The sequence below is a fragment of the Arabidopsis thaliana genome, chromosome 2 (genome assembly GCF_000001735.4).
Source record: "Arabidopsis thaliana chromosome 2, partial sequence".
In the NCBI taxonomy this organism is placed as follows: Eukaryota; Viridiplantae; Streptophyta; class Magnoliopsida; order Brassicales; family Brassicaceae; genus Arabidopsis; species Arabidopsis thaliana.
The window spans coordinates 8,404,192-8,421,893 of record NC_003071.7 but is presented as its reverse complement, the minus strand read 5'-3'; the positions used below and the strand labels follow the sequence as shown (position 1 = coordinate 8,421,893).

At 33.5% G+C, this 17,702-nt stretch overlaps 4 protein-coding genes and 1 non-coding gene across 8 annotated transcripts; 3 read left to right on the top strand and 2 right to left on the bottom strand.

The window, feature by feature from the left end:
- The first annotated feature begins 1,698 nt into the window (after nucleotides 1–1,698).
- On the top strand, nucleotides 1,699–3,816 carry AT2G19440 (O-Glycosyl hydrolases family 17 protein). 2 transcript variants are annotated; one of them, NM_001335636.1, is made up of 4 exons: nucleotides 1,699–1,848; nucleotides 2,084–2,410; nucleotides 2,550–3,049; nucleotides 3,117–3,816. In NM_001335636.1, exons 2-4 carry the CDS (start codon nucleotides 2,088–2,090, stop codon nucleotides 3,728–3,730), a joined length of 1,437 nt encoding a protein of 478 aa, NP_001318248.1. In that variant the 5' UTR covers nucleotides 1,699–1,848; nucleotides 2,084–2,087; the 3' UTR covers nucleotides 3,731–3,816. The 2 variants fall into 2 exon arrangements, with proteins under 2 accessions (NP_001318248.1, NP_179534.1); NM_127502.2 differs by lacking the exon at nucleotides 1,699–1,848 and having other exon boundaries at nucleotides 1,971–2,410; nucleotides 3,117–3,750.
- Nucleotides 3,817–3,899: 83 nt separating this feature from the next.
- On the bottom strand, nucleotides 3,900–6,848 carry DWA1 (DWD (DDB1-binding WD40 protein) hypersensitive to ABA 1). The gene is made up of 11 exons (NM_179658.4): nucleotides 6,352–6,848; nucleotides 6,188–6,264; nucleotides 6,061–6,106; nucleotides 5,873–5,933; nucleotides 5,731–5,784; nucleotides 5,560–5,640; nucleotides 5,429–5,468; nucleotides 5,056–5,156; nucleotides 4,773–4,883; nucleotides 4,400–4,516; nucleotides 3,900–4,243 (listed from the first exon to the last, which is right to left on the bottom strand). Exons 1-11 carry the CDS (start codon nucleotides 6,675–6,677, stop codon nucleotides 4,154–4,156), a joined length of 1,104 nt encoding a protein of 367 aa, NP_849989.1. The 5' UTR covers nucleotides 6,678–6,848; the 3' UTR covers nucleotides 3,900–4,153.
- Nucleotides 6,849–8,010: 1,162 nt separating this feature from the next.
- Nucleotides 8,011–10,193, bottom strand: AT2G19420 (uncharacterized protein; the record flags this gene model as incomplete). Its single annotated transcript, NM_127500.1, has 3 exons — nucleotides 8,011–8,315; nucleotides 9,562–9,672; nucleotides 10,175–10,193. The coding sequence occupies 3 exons, from the start codon at nucleotides 10,191–10,193 to the stop codon at nucleotides 8,011–8,013; spliced, it is 435 nt and encodes a 144-aa protein (NP_179532.1).
- On the top strand, nucleotides 9,276–9,378 carry MIR156g. Its single transcript, NR_140637.1, has one exon. It is a non-coding gene; the product is annotated as a microRNA ath-MIR156g precursor (primary transcript).
- A 2,619-nt stretch (nucleotides 10,194–12,812) lies between the features above and the next one.
- On the top strand, nucleotides 12,813–17,130 carry AT2G19410 (U-box domain-containing protein kinase family protein; the record flags this gene model as incomplete). Of its 3 annotated transcripts, NM_001335634.1 has the most annotated exons (10): nucleotides 12,882–13,104; nucleotides 13,522–13,652; nucleotides 13,736–13,857; nucleotides 13,941–14,062; nucleotides 14,234–14,347; nucleotides 14,737–15,011; nucleotides 15,101–15,202; nucleotides 15,431–15,859; nucleotides 15,947–16,696; nucleotides 16,793–17,077. In NM_001335634.1, 10 exons carry the CDS (start codon nucleotides 12,882–12,884, stop codon nucleotides 16,991–16,993), a joined length of 2,469 nt encoding a protein of 822 aa, NP_001323703.1. In that variant the 3' UTR covers nucleotides 16,994–17,077. The 3 variants fall into 3 exon arrangements, with proteins under 3 accessions (NP_179531.1, NP_001323704.1, NP_001323703.1); NM_127499.2 differs by lacking the exon at nucleotides 13,736–13,857 and having other exon boundaries at nucleotides 12,813–13,104; nucleotides 13,480–13,652; nucleotides 13,924–14,062; nucleotides 16,793–17,130; NM_001335635.1 differs by lacking the exon at nucleotides 13,736–13,857 and having other exon boundaries at nucleotides 12,865–13,104; nucleotides 13,924–14,062; nucleotides 16,793–17,004.
- Nucleotides 17,131–17,702: the final 572 nt, after the last annotated feature.

The following is a 17,702-nucleotide window of genomic DNA, read 5'->3' as shown; positions in this document are numbered from 1 at the left end:
CATCATTGAATTTTGAGTGTTATATCTAAGATTTCTCTAGCAGTATATCGTCCCGTATTAATATCTTTTATATTGTTTAAATTTCTTGTAATATTTAATTTATAATTTTTTAAACTTTTTAACGTTTCAATTTTTTAAAATAAATAACCCTAGTAAACAAACCATTTTAATTTTGGACACCTCATAAATCAAGTTTCATGCTCATTCGTAATCGAAATCATTTTGGTCCTTTTTATAGTATGGCTCTTGACCATTGTCCAATTTTTTTAAGCGATGTGGAACATTCTAAAATCGTAATTATTATCCACCCAAACCCGTCCTACCATATAACCCAGTCCCGTAAAATTAAACATAATTTTGTCATTTTCTTATAAATTTCAATATTATAAAATTTGAAACTTAAAAAAATACAATATCGACCCAAAATTCATCATTGAATTTTGATTGTTATATTTAAGATTTTTCCTGTAATATATCGTCTCGTATTAATATATTTTTTATATATTTATAATATTTAAATTTCTTGTAAAATTCAATTTATAATTTTAAAAACTTATACTTTAAAACTTTATAAGTTTTAAAATTATAAATATTTCAAGCATTTTTTAAAGATAAACTTTATAAAAAGATTTTAAAATTATAATATTTAACTTTTGATAAAGTTATAATATTTATAATTTCTTGAAATATTTTAAAGTTTCAATTCTTTAAAATAAAAAATCCGAGTAAAATCGGATAACTATTTTAATTTTGGACGCCTGATAAATCAAGCTTTCTGCTCATTCGTAATCAGAATCATTTTGGTCCTTTTATAATATGGGTCTGAACCATTGTCCAATTTTTCTAAGCGATGTGGGACATTGTACATATATTATTTCTTCATAGGTTGAATAATATATGTCCGTTTTAAAAAATTTAAATTACATCATATTCAGAAAAATATAATATTTTATTAACTATATATATTTTATATAAATTCAAAATAAATAAAGTATAAGATCAAATAAAAATGAAAGAAGATTTATATATTTATGTTTAAATTAGGTAGAAATATTTTAGGAAATTAGTTAAGGTAAATAAAAAATATGGTTAGTTTAGAGATATTGTTTATATTAAATTTGGTAAGTAAATCATTAATTTTCGTTTTTAATTATTAGGTTTTAGGTAACTTTTCCAAAAATTAATGTTATCCAAGATCAGAACAGAATTAAACATGTTATCCAGGATCCGAACAGAGTTAAACCGGGTAAAACCCACCCATTTGAATTAATTGTTGAATTATGGTTCAAATCTTCAACATTATCTTCAAAAATCCCCTCCAAAAATGTATATATAGATTAAGAAAGTTGTGCTTCATGAGTAAAAACATAGAATTTCATATCTTAATATTAAGATATATTTGTTAGAATTAGAGAATTTATAATAACTAAACTATTTGAATAATTTTTTTTTTGAATAGAATTTAAAAGCTTACAACCCAATAACAATGTATTTTACTAAAACTTTAAAAGAATCCATGAATTATTGACAATAAAATCTGAAAATTAGAAAAATTCATCTACCAATAACCACTCTAAAACATTTGTCAAACATAAAACACATTGGGTCATTATTTACTGACCATAAAAACAATACAATAAAATTCTAAAAGTGCAATGTTTACTTAAAACTTTTAATTTGGGCTTTTACCAAATACTTCCAAGTTCCAAGAACCAATCACAAAGCATATTATTCACCGTCAAGCTCAATCAGAGAAAGATCAAAGCTTAAAACTTTTTTTCCGGAAAAGTTAAAGAGAGAAAAAAGAATCAATCTTTTTGCTTGACGATTGTTACTCTCAGTGGAAAGGTCTAGTCCCCATTCTCATTTTTTTTTGTTAAAAATCGTATCTTTGGCTTTATTTTTGGTTATCTCGTAGATTTTGCGTGAAAAGCTTTGAACTTTATGATGTTTTGATTGACCTCCATTTAGGAAAATGTAAATATCTTCAATTTCTGGGGTTTAAGTGAGATTTTACGAGTGTTCAAGTTAAGGGTTTGAATTTGGGTGAAAACACCTGGTAAGCCATTTCATTGTTTCTCAGGACGATGAATCTGTTGGCCTTCGTCGTTGGATTTGGAATCATGGGTATTGTTATGGTAGATGGGCTAGGTGTCAACTGGGGAACAATGGCTACACATAAGCTTCCACCAAAGAAAGTGGTTCAAATGCTTAAGGACAATAACATTAACAAAGTTAAGCTTTTTGATGCGGATGAGACCACTATGAGTGCACTTTCTGGCTCTGGTCTTGAAGTTATGGTTGCTATTCCTAATGATCAGCTTAAGGTTATGGGAAGTTATGACCGAGCTAAAGATTGGGTTCATAAGAATGTCACTCGTTATAACTTCAATGGTGGTGTCAATATCACGTTAGTGAGTTTCTCCCTCTGCTTGTTATATATTGGTTCTAATGTGTTCGGTTGTGAAATCAATTCTCTGAAAATGTTAATCTGGTAAGAACATTGTCAAAATGTTTATATGTCTAATCTCTTGTGGATGTGTTTTCAGGTTTGTAGCTGTTGGAAATGAGCCATTCCTCAAATCATACAATGGATCATTTATAAACCTCACATTCCCTGCACTTCAAAACATCCAAAACGCTTTGAATGAAGCTGGACTAGGAAGCTCCGTCAAAGCGACAGTCCCTTTAAACGCGGATGTCTACGATTCACCATCAAGCAACCCTGTGCCATCTGCAGGAAGATTCCGTCCTGATATCATCGGTCAAATGACTCAGATTGTTGACTTTCTTGGCAATAACAGTGCACCCATCACCATTAACATCTACCCTTTCTTAAGCCTCTATGGGAATGATGATTTTCCACTCAATTACGCCTTCTTTGATGGTGCTAAACCAGTAGATGACAATGGTATTGCTTACACAAACGTTTTCGATGCCAATTTCGACACTTTGGTATCGGCTTTGAAAGCTGTTGGTCATGGAGATATGCCAATCATCGTTGGAGAAGTCGGTTGGCCAACAGAGGGTGACAAACACGCAAATAGTGGTAAGACATCTAACATTTTCCAGTTCTTTAGATGCAATGAAATGTTTTGAAAACGTATTTTTCGCAGGCAGTGCTTACAGATTCTACAACGGTCTTTTACCAAGGCTTGGGGAAAACAGAGGCACTCCACTGAGACCAACCTACATTGAGGTATACTTGTTTGGATTACTTGATGAGGATGCGAAAAGTATAGCACCGGGAGAGTTTGAACGCCACTGGGGAATATTCAAATTCGACGGGCAACCAAAGTTTCCTATAGATCTATCAGGTCAAGGACAGAACAAGTTGTTGATTGGTGCCGAGAACGTGACGTATCAACCTAAGAAGTGGTGTATGTTTAATACAGAAGCCAAAGATTTGACAAAACTCGCTGCTAACATAGATTACGCCTGCACTTTTTCGGATTGCACTGCGCTTGGTTACGGGTCTTCTTGCAATACTCTTGATGCAAATGGGAACGCTTCATATGCGTTTAACATGTATTTTCAAGTAAAGAACCAGGATGAGGATGCTTGTATCTTCCAAGGTTTGGCCACCATTACCACAAAGAATATATCTCAGGGACAATGCAATTTCCCTATTCAGATTGTTGCTTCCACAGCTTCTTCATTTTCTTCTTCTTTGGTTTTGTTGATCGCTGGAGTTTGGTTTCTCTTATCAGGAGTGATGTTTGAGGTTTAGATTAGTGATGTTTTTGAGGACTTATTTTTGTGGATATGGAAACTATATGTTTTGTCCATGTATTAAATTGCATAATATGGTAAAATTTTACTTGGAAGAGTGAGAATCATTTAGTTATGGATCCAAATATTTGATCAATGGTGGTCATAAGAAAACAGGACTCGCAAAAAATTGAAACTCTAACGGCAGTTAATGTACGTGATCAGACTAAACCGGTCCAATGTCATTTTAATGGTTCAAATTTGATAGCAACTACGGAACCACAAACCAATTACACTTAACCAAACAACTAATTGGTCTTTAGTCAGGAGCAAGATCCTAAGAAAAACAAAGAAAAGGTTTCTTAACCTCTGCAATAATCTGACTGACACATTTCGGTACCTCTTTAGGGTATCGAGCCAAATCAAGAAACTGTAAGGAGTTTTACAATGAACTGCTACGAAATGTGCAGAGATGGCTTCCAAATTGAGAGATGACATCAACAATACCTCCATAACCTCCCACAGCAACTACCTGCAAATACAAAAGAATTGGATCAACGGTTAAACATTGAGTTTCTAGTCCAGAAGGGGTAACATATTTGCAGAATATTAGCAGTAACATAGGAAATGGGAGAAAAGCAAACACATATATAGGAAATGGGGAGAAAAGAAGGGATTGGAAACATACTCCTGCTGGATGCAAGGAAATGGAAAATACTGAACAAGGAGCACAGTGAATTTGAGAAAGCAAAGCTCCATTTAAGTCGAAACGTCTTAGAAGTGGTTCTGCTCCTACAGTCAAAATCTGATAGTGCGATACTTGTTAAAGACAACATTTTTAAAAAGATGTTTAAACTTTAGCACAGGAATTAAAACTAGGTGTTGACCTCTGTTTCTAGTTTAGAAAAGTCAGTAATTTTTTTAATAAACTTCGTTGAAGAGGGATGATTCAAAGAGATACTACATAAACCTATTAAGCCTTGATAAACAAATAACACCCACGGCCTCCCAAGGCTTTAAATTACACTGCTTAAATTTCAATCTAATCTTGTTCTGCTTACTTGCTTTTCATCAAACATCACATCCTGTACATGTGCAGGGATGGGTATTGTTTGTACGCATTCTGAGGCGGGAAGATTCCATAAAGCTAAATTTTTGCCCTGTCCACAAACCTGAAAGAGGAGAAAATCATACCAATAACAGTAAATACATGTTCAGTATTTAAACTTCTAAGTGATTCTTCAGGAGAAAGGAACTATATTCTTAGGTTACTGGAGGCAACAATCCCTTCAAACAAATAGCAGGTTGCGAAAATGTTAGATTATCTAGTTGCTTAGTTCTTACCAACCAGCTTTCACTCCCATCAAGGGCCATAGAACTAACGCGAAGGCGGGACTTTTTATCCTGGGAACCAATTACTTTAACACATTTTCCCGTTTTGCAATCTGGTTGACAAAACAGAAAGAAGCCCTTGAGCGAACAAAGCTTAGTCTAGACAACTAAAGTAAACCACATGAACCAAAACATAACATAGTGGAAAGTTCTGTAATCACCAAAATGAATCATCATAGAGTTGTAAGAAGCAGCCAACAAAACTGAGGAGCATTGGATCTTAAGTACCAACATGAAGACTCAAATGATTTCAAAAGTTCTATAACCACGTATGACCTAATACTAGAAATTACAGCATAAAGAAATATGGTCGGGAGCATGTTACCCCAGATTCTCGCAGTCCCATCCTCTGAACCCGTCAATATCTGGAGAAAGAGACTACAATCAGACAAAAATCCAAATGTGGAACTCAGATTTGGATAGGTGCATTTCTAATATTTATGGTAACATCATTACCTGACTTGCAGAACTACGAGAAACTACAGTATGCAAATAGTCTGAATGACCTTTAAAGGTCATTTTAATCTTACCACTCTCCTGAAATTGTTGGATACACATAAATGATTTTAGAAAGTTAAGATATCTGGATTCACATAGGACATACATCTATCATGGTCAAATACATACCACGTCCCAACAATATGCGCAAGAATCACCAGCTGCTGTAAATACACTTCCTGACTATCAAAACGAAAGAAGTGAGAGAGGGTGAAACAGTTATCCTGTGAGACTGTCTAACCAAGCAATGAAATTTAAATACAATTCCAACCTGAGGATCAACAGACATGGCATTGATCTCAGGCATCGGTGAAAGCGCACCCCAAGGACCTCTATAAGAAAAAGAATGGTGATTATACACACAACTATTACGAACACTGACATTTGAACCCACAATTATAGCATTTTCAGTAACAGAGTTATCAAGTAGAATAAAAAATGAACAAAACTCATACTCACTTGTGTTGTGGATTAATCAGTTCAAGCAATGGCTTCAGATGATTCTCTGTAGATCATAAGAAAAACAACCACTAAGCTCCAAAAAGCATCATTCATATCAAAAACCACAAAAATGGCACACACACACCTTTCAAATGAAGAGACACATCTGATTCAGCAAATTCTCTCCATTTCCATCCCCTAACTCTACCATCATCACCACAACTACACATAACCAGATCAAAATTTCAAACTCTCAATTACAATTCATCAAAGACTCATCAATCAACAAAGAGAGATTTAAGTCTCTACCTAAGTAGCAAAGCATCTTCGTCTTCACCATAGAACTTAACATCATAAGCAGGACCTTCGTGTGCCCTAACCACTCTCTCAGGTTCAGCCACCATAACATCTTGACCTTTCGAGTAGCCAAAACTCGCCGATTGAGACACAAGCGAGTTCAGTGAATGGAAAGCTAAAGTTCCATCGCTGGAGGCTACAACAAATGCGTCTGGATTAGAGATTCTCGCCGGAGGAGCCCAGGCGGTTCTGAAGACGGTGCGTGTCTCTATCTCTCGCTCCTTCAAAATTGATTCTCTATACTCATCTTCATTCCAGTTTGTAGCGTCTCCGTACATGGTCCTCTGCTTCTTTGCAATTCCCGGTGATACTTGCGAAACGCCAGCGATATTACCACCAGTGGTTTAGTGCAATTGACGACTGAGAGAAAGCAATCCCTAAACCGGCCGATTTAGTAATTCTGTTAATTATATTTTACTAGCTTGTTTTTTTTTTGTCGATCAAATTACTAGCTTGCTTAAATAGACGAATTGAAGAAATAAATTTAATTTTGTATCGATAATATTTGAATTCTAAATAGTAATATATACATATTTTGTAATATTTAATTTAGTAATTTTATTTAAAAACAAAATTTTAATTTTATACATTTCATTTTAATAGAAAAATAGGTAAAAAAACTCTCACATTTTTTAAAAACATGAAAAAAAATCTTACCTTTTTAAAAATAGTAAATTAACACCTAGGATATCTTATTCAAACTAACATATCCTATGTTATTCAATTATGAATTTTTAAAAGTATCATGAAATCTAATGCTATTGAATTACTGATTTTAAAATCTCCTTAAAAATCTTCTGTTATTGAAAACATTTTAAAGATTGGATTTTAGTGACTTTAAGAGACTTAAGTGGATTTTCTTAGTTAAAAATATATAATTTTAAATCTCATGGTTTTAGGTGGAATTTGAGAGGATTTTACCATAAATCATAACAACCTCCTTAAATTCATCCAAATTCTTTAAAAAATCAAAATTATATAAAAACTCAAATAACTTAAAATATAAGATCGAATACACCTCCTTAGATTCTAGTGTTATTCAATTTTTGATGATTTTAATGCAAGTGTTATTCATTTTTCTGTCAAAACCAACATTTCATTCAAATCACCAAACCGAAAGTATCAAAGGATAAACCTCCAATGTAATTGAAAAACTCAATTAATTTTGAATGCAGTATGAGTAGAGAATTTCACTTCCTCCGCGGAGATCTGTCTATTCGTTTTAGAGATTCCATAGAATTCAAGATTCAGATGCTCTATTTCGTGTTTAATGTTAATAGCACAATATGATGAAGACAAATCAATTCAAAATTTTTTGTTCCACTTCTTTTGGTCTTCCGTCTCTTCAAATTTTGACCCATATATCTCCTCATCTATATCTACCAAGAAAAAATCATAAAGAAGACTCTGTGCGTTTTTGTTACAATTAAAATCTCCACCTTTCTTTTTGGCACTTCCAGCTTTCATAAATCTCACATCTAGGGCTACATAAATCTCATTCGCAAATACTGATTCGGAAAAAAAATTGAATTCATCCAAAACAAATGAAGCCGTCCTAGACCATCTGTAAGCATCAACTTCTTAGTACTATTCACTAGAGCATATTTGTCCTCACCCAAACATAAGTTTGCCAACTTCTCGGAGATAAAAACTGACATGCATCGTTTGCAACTCATCTCGAAAAGAATCTGGTAGATTAATCAACATGAGAGATTTTTTCGGTAGTGGTATTATGTAACCGCCATCATCAAAACCCAAGCTGGTAAGTACGTCTTCATCAGAAAATTCAGGGTCCATTAATTGTTCCTTTGTTGGTTTAGGTTTCTTATTCTTTGCTGGTGCGATCTTTGGACGATAAACATTTATTCTAATACGTTTTTTACCTCGACTTTTCTTCGTCATACCAGTATTCCAAACTGTGAAGTACATAATGGCTGTTAAAAGCTAGAAAAATTGCAGTATAGGTAATGACTAATGGACCATGTAGTTTATGGTCGGCTGATTGATGAATACACATGTAAATTTTGGTATGATTGAATAAACGTTGACGTTTCTAGAAACGTATTTAGGGGGACCGCTTATGTAGTGCTTGCGTGAGACACAAACACATATGAACAAGGGAATGTGGAAGGAGAATCAAATCAAATCAAATGCCAAAACAATATTAAAAACGTATTTCGAAGATGTTCATAATTCGTTGTCCTTGCATCTTTTGTCTTTATTTAATTAACTCCAAAACCTTTAGTAATATTCGCTTTTACTTCCATTTTAATATCAATTCCTCTAGCTTACGTTTCGGTTTTACATTCGCCCTTACAAAGATTACTTTTTATTCCTTTGGTTTTTGATTGGAGGATCAATGAATGTTCTAGCTAGAGATCTTAAGTTTGGGAATCTTTCACATAGATCTAGACCTATGTTATGTATACTTAATTGTTCAAGTGGTCGTTTACGCATGCAATGACCAAACAAATAGTTTATTTCGTTTTAAGTGGGATCTCTCACTCTCAAAATTTTGTTAAGAGTCCAATTTTATTGGTTTGTACGTATATTATAGACATGTGTTATGTATATATAATTGAAAAGAGAGAATCTTGTTGCTCAAATTGACAGGAAATAAGAGTTTAATCCGGCGGAATCTTTCTATAAATTAAACGTAGCTAGTGGTCAGTGGATGATGATGATGAAATCTATGCATGCATCATCATATATAGACCCTAGCAATCCTTATATATAGACCCTAAAATCAGACAAACTGTTTCATATCATATCATCATATCATATAGTAATTTTAGGGACCGAGGCTAATATAACATCAAAATCATATGCATGCAAGAAGATGAAGCAAGTCAACTAAAGGAGGTAAGGGAATAGCAATAACGAAGGCGACAGAAGAGAGTGAGCACACATGGCTCTTTTTCTAGCATGCTCATGCTCGAAAGCTCTGCGTGCTTACTCTCTTCTTGTCTCCTGCTCTCTCCCTCTCTACGTCTATTTATCTATCTATCTATGGACTATGTGTATATAAATTAAATATATTTTATATCCACATATATATATATATATGCATCATGCATGCATGGCAGCAAACGTCTCTGTGTATGGTTAGATAGATATGACCATATCTTGTCTATCCACCTTTTGTTTTCACTAATGTTTTACCTAACGACACACAAATATCATTTTCAATCTTTACAGTAAAATAGCGTAAGTCGCCATATCCGTTGTAAATTGCCAAATAGCCGTTGTAAAGCTCAGAGTCGTACGTTTTTTCTATCAAATTACAAACACTAATCACATCAATATATATAACATAATAAAGGCTACAAAATGATCTAATTTTTGTACAAATGATGAGCTTTGAGTTACAAAGAGGAGCAAGGCACTTTAACAAAGAAAAAAATTAAGGAGCAAGACATAAGGAAGGTTTATCATCATGAGAATGAGAAGATTTCACGCATGATCGCAAAGGAACAAAGCGTGCGTATCAAGTTGCGGATAAGGGTTTGATGCCGGTCATCGGATGACCTTTAGTATTTTAAAGAGCTACATAGAAGAATTGAGAAATAGTTACTGATTTTTCGTCCTAGCAAATCTTGTTGTGGACAGAAATATATTCTTAAGTAAAAAAGTACTTTTCTTTCTCCCTTTATCTATGTTTTATCTATTTTTGTTCTTTTACCATTTCCATTATATTTATGTATCTATATTTTTTTTGTCCCCCACATTTATGCATATATCTAAAATCTACCAATAACAGTACTGTTTGAATTACTTGGTACCTTTTCATGCATGATCCATCGTCTAAGTAGCAAAAATAACAATGAACAACTGTTATCAATTAAAGCTGTTTTCTTTTTATGAACAAAAAAAATAAAAATCTAGCTCTATTATATATTTGGCTAGAAATAGAAATATATGTATGAATTGATCAATAAATCTTTAAGAAATCAATAATGACTAATATATTAGATGATTCATGAACTACTTGTCCAGAATCAGAAACTAAGTGATGGTGGTTATTTCTTTTCTTTTTTCCCTTTTTTCGTGTGTGGTATATGTGTTTTTCGTTTGATGTTATGATATTTTATGTAGTGTGTACATAATTTTGGACCTAGAATTCACATGACGTCTACATGATGCTCTAAACTTTCTATATGTAGGCTTCGCTCCAATTAAATATAAATTGTATACTAATAAACACCCAAAAACAGCTTGGGCTAAAATAAAAAAATATGATATCGTTTTCTTGACATCAAATTAAAAGTTTTGTTTGATTTGTTTCCGTTTACATTTGCATATTTAATGTTTTAAGAAATACAAAAAAATTCCGAAAGTATTATGTATATATAGCTTAGATCTACATATATGGAACAATTAACCAAAGATGGACCTCTAGCCAATATTGATCGTCTTCTATCATTTACACGTAGTGAGAGTATATATGTATTAATGTATGCTGTATTAGAATGTGTTAATAATTCTATGTAGTTAAAAAAAAAAAAGAAGTTATTTCAGTAATGTCATTGGTAACGTCTCTTTCTTCTATACGAAAGATCGATCTAAGTCTGCTGTAAATTACTGTTCGACTATATAGATTGGACTAATCATATTTATATTTGTGTGTGTATAAGAACATTGGAGAGTCGACAATCGTTAAGATCTTTAATTAGTTTAATTATGTCGTTCTCGTAAACGATCAGTGCATTATTAGTGTTTTTTTTTTATATATAATTCTTAATTATTCGGGTATATCCTCATTTGTGCTGAGCAAAAAATTAATGAAAAATCATTTAGACTGTTTTGGTCAACTTTTGGTTACATATTAGAAAACAATTGCAAACATCATTACTCAGCCAAATCAAACCGGTTTGATCGGAAATTTGGATCTGTACGTTACCGTATCAGATGATCAAATCCTAAACAACTATTATGTGCAAGAAATCGTGGAAATTCAAGACAATGTATTAAAAAAAAATTATAAAGAATTTTAATATATAGGTTGGTCTGCGACAAAAAATACTGAATAATTTCATATTTTAACCGGAACAAAATGTGACTTATCTCACAAGGCCACAACAATCTCATGCCTTTTACTAAAAGATTCAGATTGTTGCGACCACATACCACTTCAAGATTAATCTAGTACCGTAACTAAGTAATGTCATTTGTTTTTTGTTATGTCATTGTTTGCACAGAAGAAAAAACTAAATTATGTCATCTTCTGATAGAAAATGACTACTTTATTTATTCTGAAAGCTTACTGAGCTAAGTTATTTTGCTAGAACCTGTTCTAAAAAAGTCGAGGCATTTCGAATTGTTTGTTGACACGGACAAAGTCAGGGAAAAATTCAAATAAATTCAAAATTACTTCATACATAATTATTTTGCAACAAATACATAGGTTATAAGTTAGTAGGTTACATTATATTGATCACATTGCCCACATTGGTACAACTGGTCATAGTATATGATACATATTATACAACTGACAGACATAAAAATCTCTATCTAAACCGTTCAAATATCATGTAGATAGAACTAGAAAACTTCAGATAATAAAGCTGCACACTAATTATAATTAACAAATTGGCCGTCCAAAAAAATTCGAATTTGAAAAGTATTAAATGGAATATATATTCCTTTGAAGGCGATTTCCATCCCATCGATTTCTTCCTAATGTTGGCCAAACATATTTTACTATTAATTATATATCCAGGACTGCAAGATCCATATCGGTGATTACCAACAAAATTCAAAACAGATCAAATTATATCTTTTGTTTGTTCCTAAAGTCAATAGACTGATTTTATATAATCCAATCCTATGAGTCTACTTCGTATTCTCTTATATTTTTTAAGCTATGTATTTATAAACTAATACGAAAAATTTTATATTGTACTGCACTATATCACTTAAGTAAACAACATTGTTTAGAAATAATTCTTTTGAGATTTAATAATTAATAGTGGTCCATAAAAAAATAGCATTTATAAACTAATTTTAGAACGGACTATCAAAATATTATTACGCCTACACTACAATCACTTAGTTTTTGATGTTGTTATTTTGTTTATACTTTAGACTTAGAGTGTTAATTAAAGCATTTCTACAATCAAACTCATATATTTTGTTTGTTCAAGTTTATATTAAAACATATCTTAGGACTTTAATTATTGATTAAACAAACCAAAGCAACAAATAGACCGAAAGACGACCAATCATTGTTCGGCTACTAATCAAATTTTTTTTTTTTTACATTTTTAAACACTTGGTCCTAAACGACTCTTATATATATATATATAAAGAGATCAATACAATATAGTCGTGATCAGAGTAATATCCATCTCTGGAATAGCATTTCCCCACCCAAATTCAGAAACAAAACTACAAAAGTGTATCAGCCCACAAGGGTTCCTCAGTCACAACAACAAAAAGTTATTCTTTGGTTACTTGTGGTATACGTAAGTATAATTGATTAGATGGTGGTGATGCTGACGCAAGAAATGAGTGGCGGTGGTGGTCCAAAGGCGGAAGAGGGTCAGCTGTTTGTGGCGGTGGCCGTGAAGGGTTTGATCGGAGACAAATTAGGCGGTGCAGGAAGTCGTCGTGCCGTACGGTGGGCTGTCGATAATCTTTTACCGAAGGCTGATAAATTTGTGATGATCCACGTCATCCCTACCATTACTTCTATTCCTACTCCGAGTAAGTCTCTCTCAATCATTCACATTTTTCTTGTTATTGTTATTAAAAACCTAATGTAAATGATATAAAGATAAAATGAAGTAAAAACCAAAAGACAGAAAGGAAATAATAATTACTGAGTTTTTTTTTTTTTTTTTTTCACACCAAATATATAGAACATGAAGGAAGAAAATGTGAAAAGTAAGTTTCACAAATCTTACAAATTATGTTCGTATGATAATCAAATGATTAAGTAATTACTTTTTCGTAGTTTGATTTTAATGAGGTGAAATTGTTCCGTTTTTTGTATGTTAAAAAGTAAATTAGCTAATTCGACTTATCAAAATTTTTGTTTGACATCTTTTTAAATACTTAATTTATCATTGTAATTTAAAGATATTTTGATATTAATGTTTACGAGAATGTGGGTTGTTACAGCCGGAGATAGATTGCCGGTGGAAGAAGTGGAGGAGAGTGTGGTGGAAATGTATGTAAGAGACGTGAAAAAAGAATATGAAACAGTCTTTGTTCCCTTTTTGAAAATGTGCAAGAGTACTAGGAGTACCAAGGTTGGTTTTGTTTTATTTCGGTTTATAAATCTAGATAAATTAAGAGACAAACTTTAAACTCCCTGAAATATTGTAACCTTCAGTGTAAGGTAGAGACTCTATTGCTAGAGTACGACGATCCTGCAAAAGCACTTGTCAGATTGATATCCAAATCAGGAGTTAACAGTTTGGTTATGGGATCATTTACTTCAAACATATTCACATGGTAAATTTACATAGTTCGGTTTTGGTTTACGTTCTTCTTAATTAACTCGGTTATATACACTAACAGCGATATTTTCGGTCTAGGAGAACAAAAGGTACAGGAGTACCACTGACCGTTTTAAGATACGCACCAGAAACATGTGAAGTATACATTGTGTGTAAAGACAGAATCACTACAAAATCTATGGATCCATTAATCAACCGAGGTAAAAATTAGGATTTTGTGTTTCGTTTTTTTTTTAAAGAAAATTATTGTTTAATACTACATCCATAGTTGATGTAATTTCTTAAACATGGTAATTTATAGGCAAAACATTTTATTTGATAACACAATATTTTCTCATTTCTTAAAACTTCTCTTTAATCGTGGTAACCAGAGCCGTGCACAAGTCCACACGCAGCCGCGACTGCCCATGACTTCTTGAGAGACTGGGCGGCTAGTTTCCACACTCTACGGTCTCCAACGTTACCCGATCCTCGACAGTCAACTGGTAAAATATACATATAGCTAGTCAAATATCCATCAGAATTCATAGGAAATGAATAGCGGTTTTAGGTTGTTTTAATATATAGTACATTCTCAATTCTGACATTCTTAAACAAACAAAAATAAAAATAATTTTAATGGTCAATTGACTCATTTTTTTGAATTGAACCTAATTTTGAAAAATATATAACAACAATCTTAGTTAACAAAAAGTAAACTAGTTGCATAACATTATAACTTTGAATATAAATTTGTTATACGAAGAAATTTGCAACGAACATGCATCTATCAAGTATAGATTCATATTATAAAATATATAAATGATAATGCATATAATATAAACTATGATGTCTTGAAGGCCTGAAGTTTTTCTCTTTCTTTTGGATGTTGAAGAGGCAGGAACAAGGAGGTCAGCATCGGCAAGAGAGCTGAGATTTGAGGCATTAAGCCTTACTTGTAATAAACCCAAAACGCCTCAAAGTAGTAAGGCTTCTAGTGCAACAACTCCAGAGATTTTTAGGCGACGGAGAGGATCCGATATTCCTCAGCTGAATTACTCAGATTTTGATAAAACATGTACCAAGCCCCAATCAAATGTTGAGAACATCGTTAGCGAACACCGAGACTCTGATCGTTCACCCCCGGAAACATCAAGAAAATCCAAGAAGGTTACTTTACCATCATCTTTTGCTGCAATGATGAGACTAGCTATTATGACGTAACCGAGGTTTTTGAAAGATTTGGTGTTGTTTGACAGGTTGAGATTGAAGAAGAGGTCGAACGTTTGAAGAATGAGCTACAAAGTACAGTCTTTAAATATAAACAAGCTTGTGAAGAGCTCTTCTCCACACAAAACAAGGTATAGATTTCTGATCTTGAACCCTAAAATCTGCAAGAAAATGATTAGAGATGATTTTGGGAAGAGAAATTTGTATATTTGTGATGGCCATCAAAACTTATCTGTGAAAGAAGTGTTTATTTTATATCTGATTTTATTGTTTCTATAAAATAGTTTTCCAAACTCACTGGTGAATCATTTTGCTTGCTTTTTCTCCAAGTAAAGTGTTTATTTTGGGGTTTCTGTTAGGTTAAAATGCTTTCGACTGAATATTTGAATGAATCTAAAAGAGTGAACAATGCTGTGGAGAAAGAAGAGTTGCAGAGGAACACCGCGGCGCTGGAGAAAGAGCGGTACATGAAGGCGGTGAAAGAGGTCGAAACCGCGAAAGCGTTGCTCGCAAGAGAGTTTTGTCAGCGACAGATCGCGGAGGTGAATGCTTTAAGGACTTACTTGGAGAAGAAGAAAGTGATCGATCAGCTTTTAGGGACTGATCACCGGTACAGAAAATACACAATTGAGGAAATTGTAACAGCCACAGAAGGATTCTCGCCAGAGAAAGTGATTGGAGAAGGAGGATACGGGAAAGTTTACCAATGTAGCCTTGATAGTACTCCGGCGGCTGTTAAAGTTGTCCGGCTAGATACACCGGAGAAGAAACAAGAGTTCTTGAAAGAGGTATCGGTTAAATTATGTCTGGTTTCGGTTAACTCTTTTGATTTGATCCGGTTGATTTATTTTCGGTTTGGTAATATTTCTCTATAGGTTGAGGTTCTAAGCCAACTCCGACACCCACACGTGGTTCTCCTCCTCGGAGCTTGTCCGGAGAATGGTTGTTTGGTTTACGAGTACTTGGAAAATGGAAGCCTCGAGGAATATATATTTCACCGAAAAAATAAACCGCCTTTGCCTTGGTTTATCCGGTTTAGGGTAATTTTCGAGGTAGCTTGCGGTTTGGCCTTCTTACACAGCTCTAAACCGGAACCAATTGTTCACCGTGACTTAAAACCGGGAAATATCTTGTTAAACCGGAACTACGTTAGCAAAATCGCTGACGTTGGCCTAGCCAAGCTGGTTACGGATGTTGCACCCGATAATGTCACGATGTACCGAAACTCGGTTCTTGCCGGTACATTGCATTATATTGATCCAGAATACCACAGAACCGGAACAATTAGACCAAAGTCGGATCTATATGCGTTCGGCATAATCATTCTTCAGTTGTTGACGGCTCGTAACCCGAGCGGGATTGTACCAGCGGTCGAAAACGCGGTAAAGAAAGGGACGTTAACCGAAATGCTAGATAAATCGGTTACCGATTGGCCTTTGGCAGAAACCGAGGAATTGGCTCGGATCGGTTTAAAATGTGCTGAATTTCGATGCCGAGATAGACCGGATCTTAAATCAGAGGTTATACCGGTTTTGAAACGGCTTGTGGAGACGGCGAATTCGAAAGTAAAGAAAGAAGGAAGCAATTTACGTGCACCGAGTCATTACTTCTGTCCAATCTTACGGGTGAGTAAAAGGTTACCTGGTTCGGTACACAAATGTAGTAACAAGAAATTTGAACCGGTTTAGATTTTATTTATTTATTTGGATTGTTGGATGTAGGAGATAATGGAGGAGCCAGAGATTGCTGCCGATGGATTCACGTACGAGAGGAAAGCGATCTTAGCGTGGCTTGAGAAACATAACATTTCACCGGTGACTCGACAAAAGCTAGACCACTTCAAGCTCACACCGAACCATACGCTCCGGTCTGCGATTCGCGATTGGAAATCAAGAGTCCGGTTTTCTAATGTCGTTGTTTAATTGGCTAGTTTCTCATTGGGGATTTTTGTAAAAACATTTATTTGAAGGTGCAATATTTTTAATTATATGCATGTAAATGTATGGTTTGTAAATTGTGATATTTATGTGATAAACCAAAAAAGAGAGTTACGTACGTGGTTTGGATTATGTTTGTAAACCAATAAAAATGAAAATTTTAGTTTGTTGAATATTACATTTGGTTTCATAATTTTTTGTGTCAAAGATGTTTTCATAATATTTTCTAATGGATATCAATATCAAACCTCATGATGGAGGTGGTGCAAAATGGGTAAAGGGCATGGCAGAATAATATCAAAATGAAATAACAAATAGAATCATGAACCTCGAAGATATTGATAAATAGCCTAAAACAAACAACACCATTTTCACTAAAATTTTGTTATAGAACCATTAAAGAGTGAATACACACATTGTCGTGCCTAGGCTCTTTGGTACTTGGAACAAGAAATAAAATATGGCATATCTAATTTAGTTAAATACAGTAATTATTTTTTAAAGAACCTAAGAAATAACTAGAAGAAAAAATGTGAGATACAATACAAAGTCAAGGGTCTAATGTCATTAAGATAAAATATTTTGATTATCACTAAAGTTTACGTGAAATGTAACTAAACCAATCACTTTACAATAGCTGAGAGAAAATATGGTGGTGAAAAAAAAAGGCTTTGAAAGGATCGTAATTCTGCTC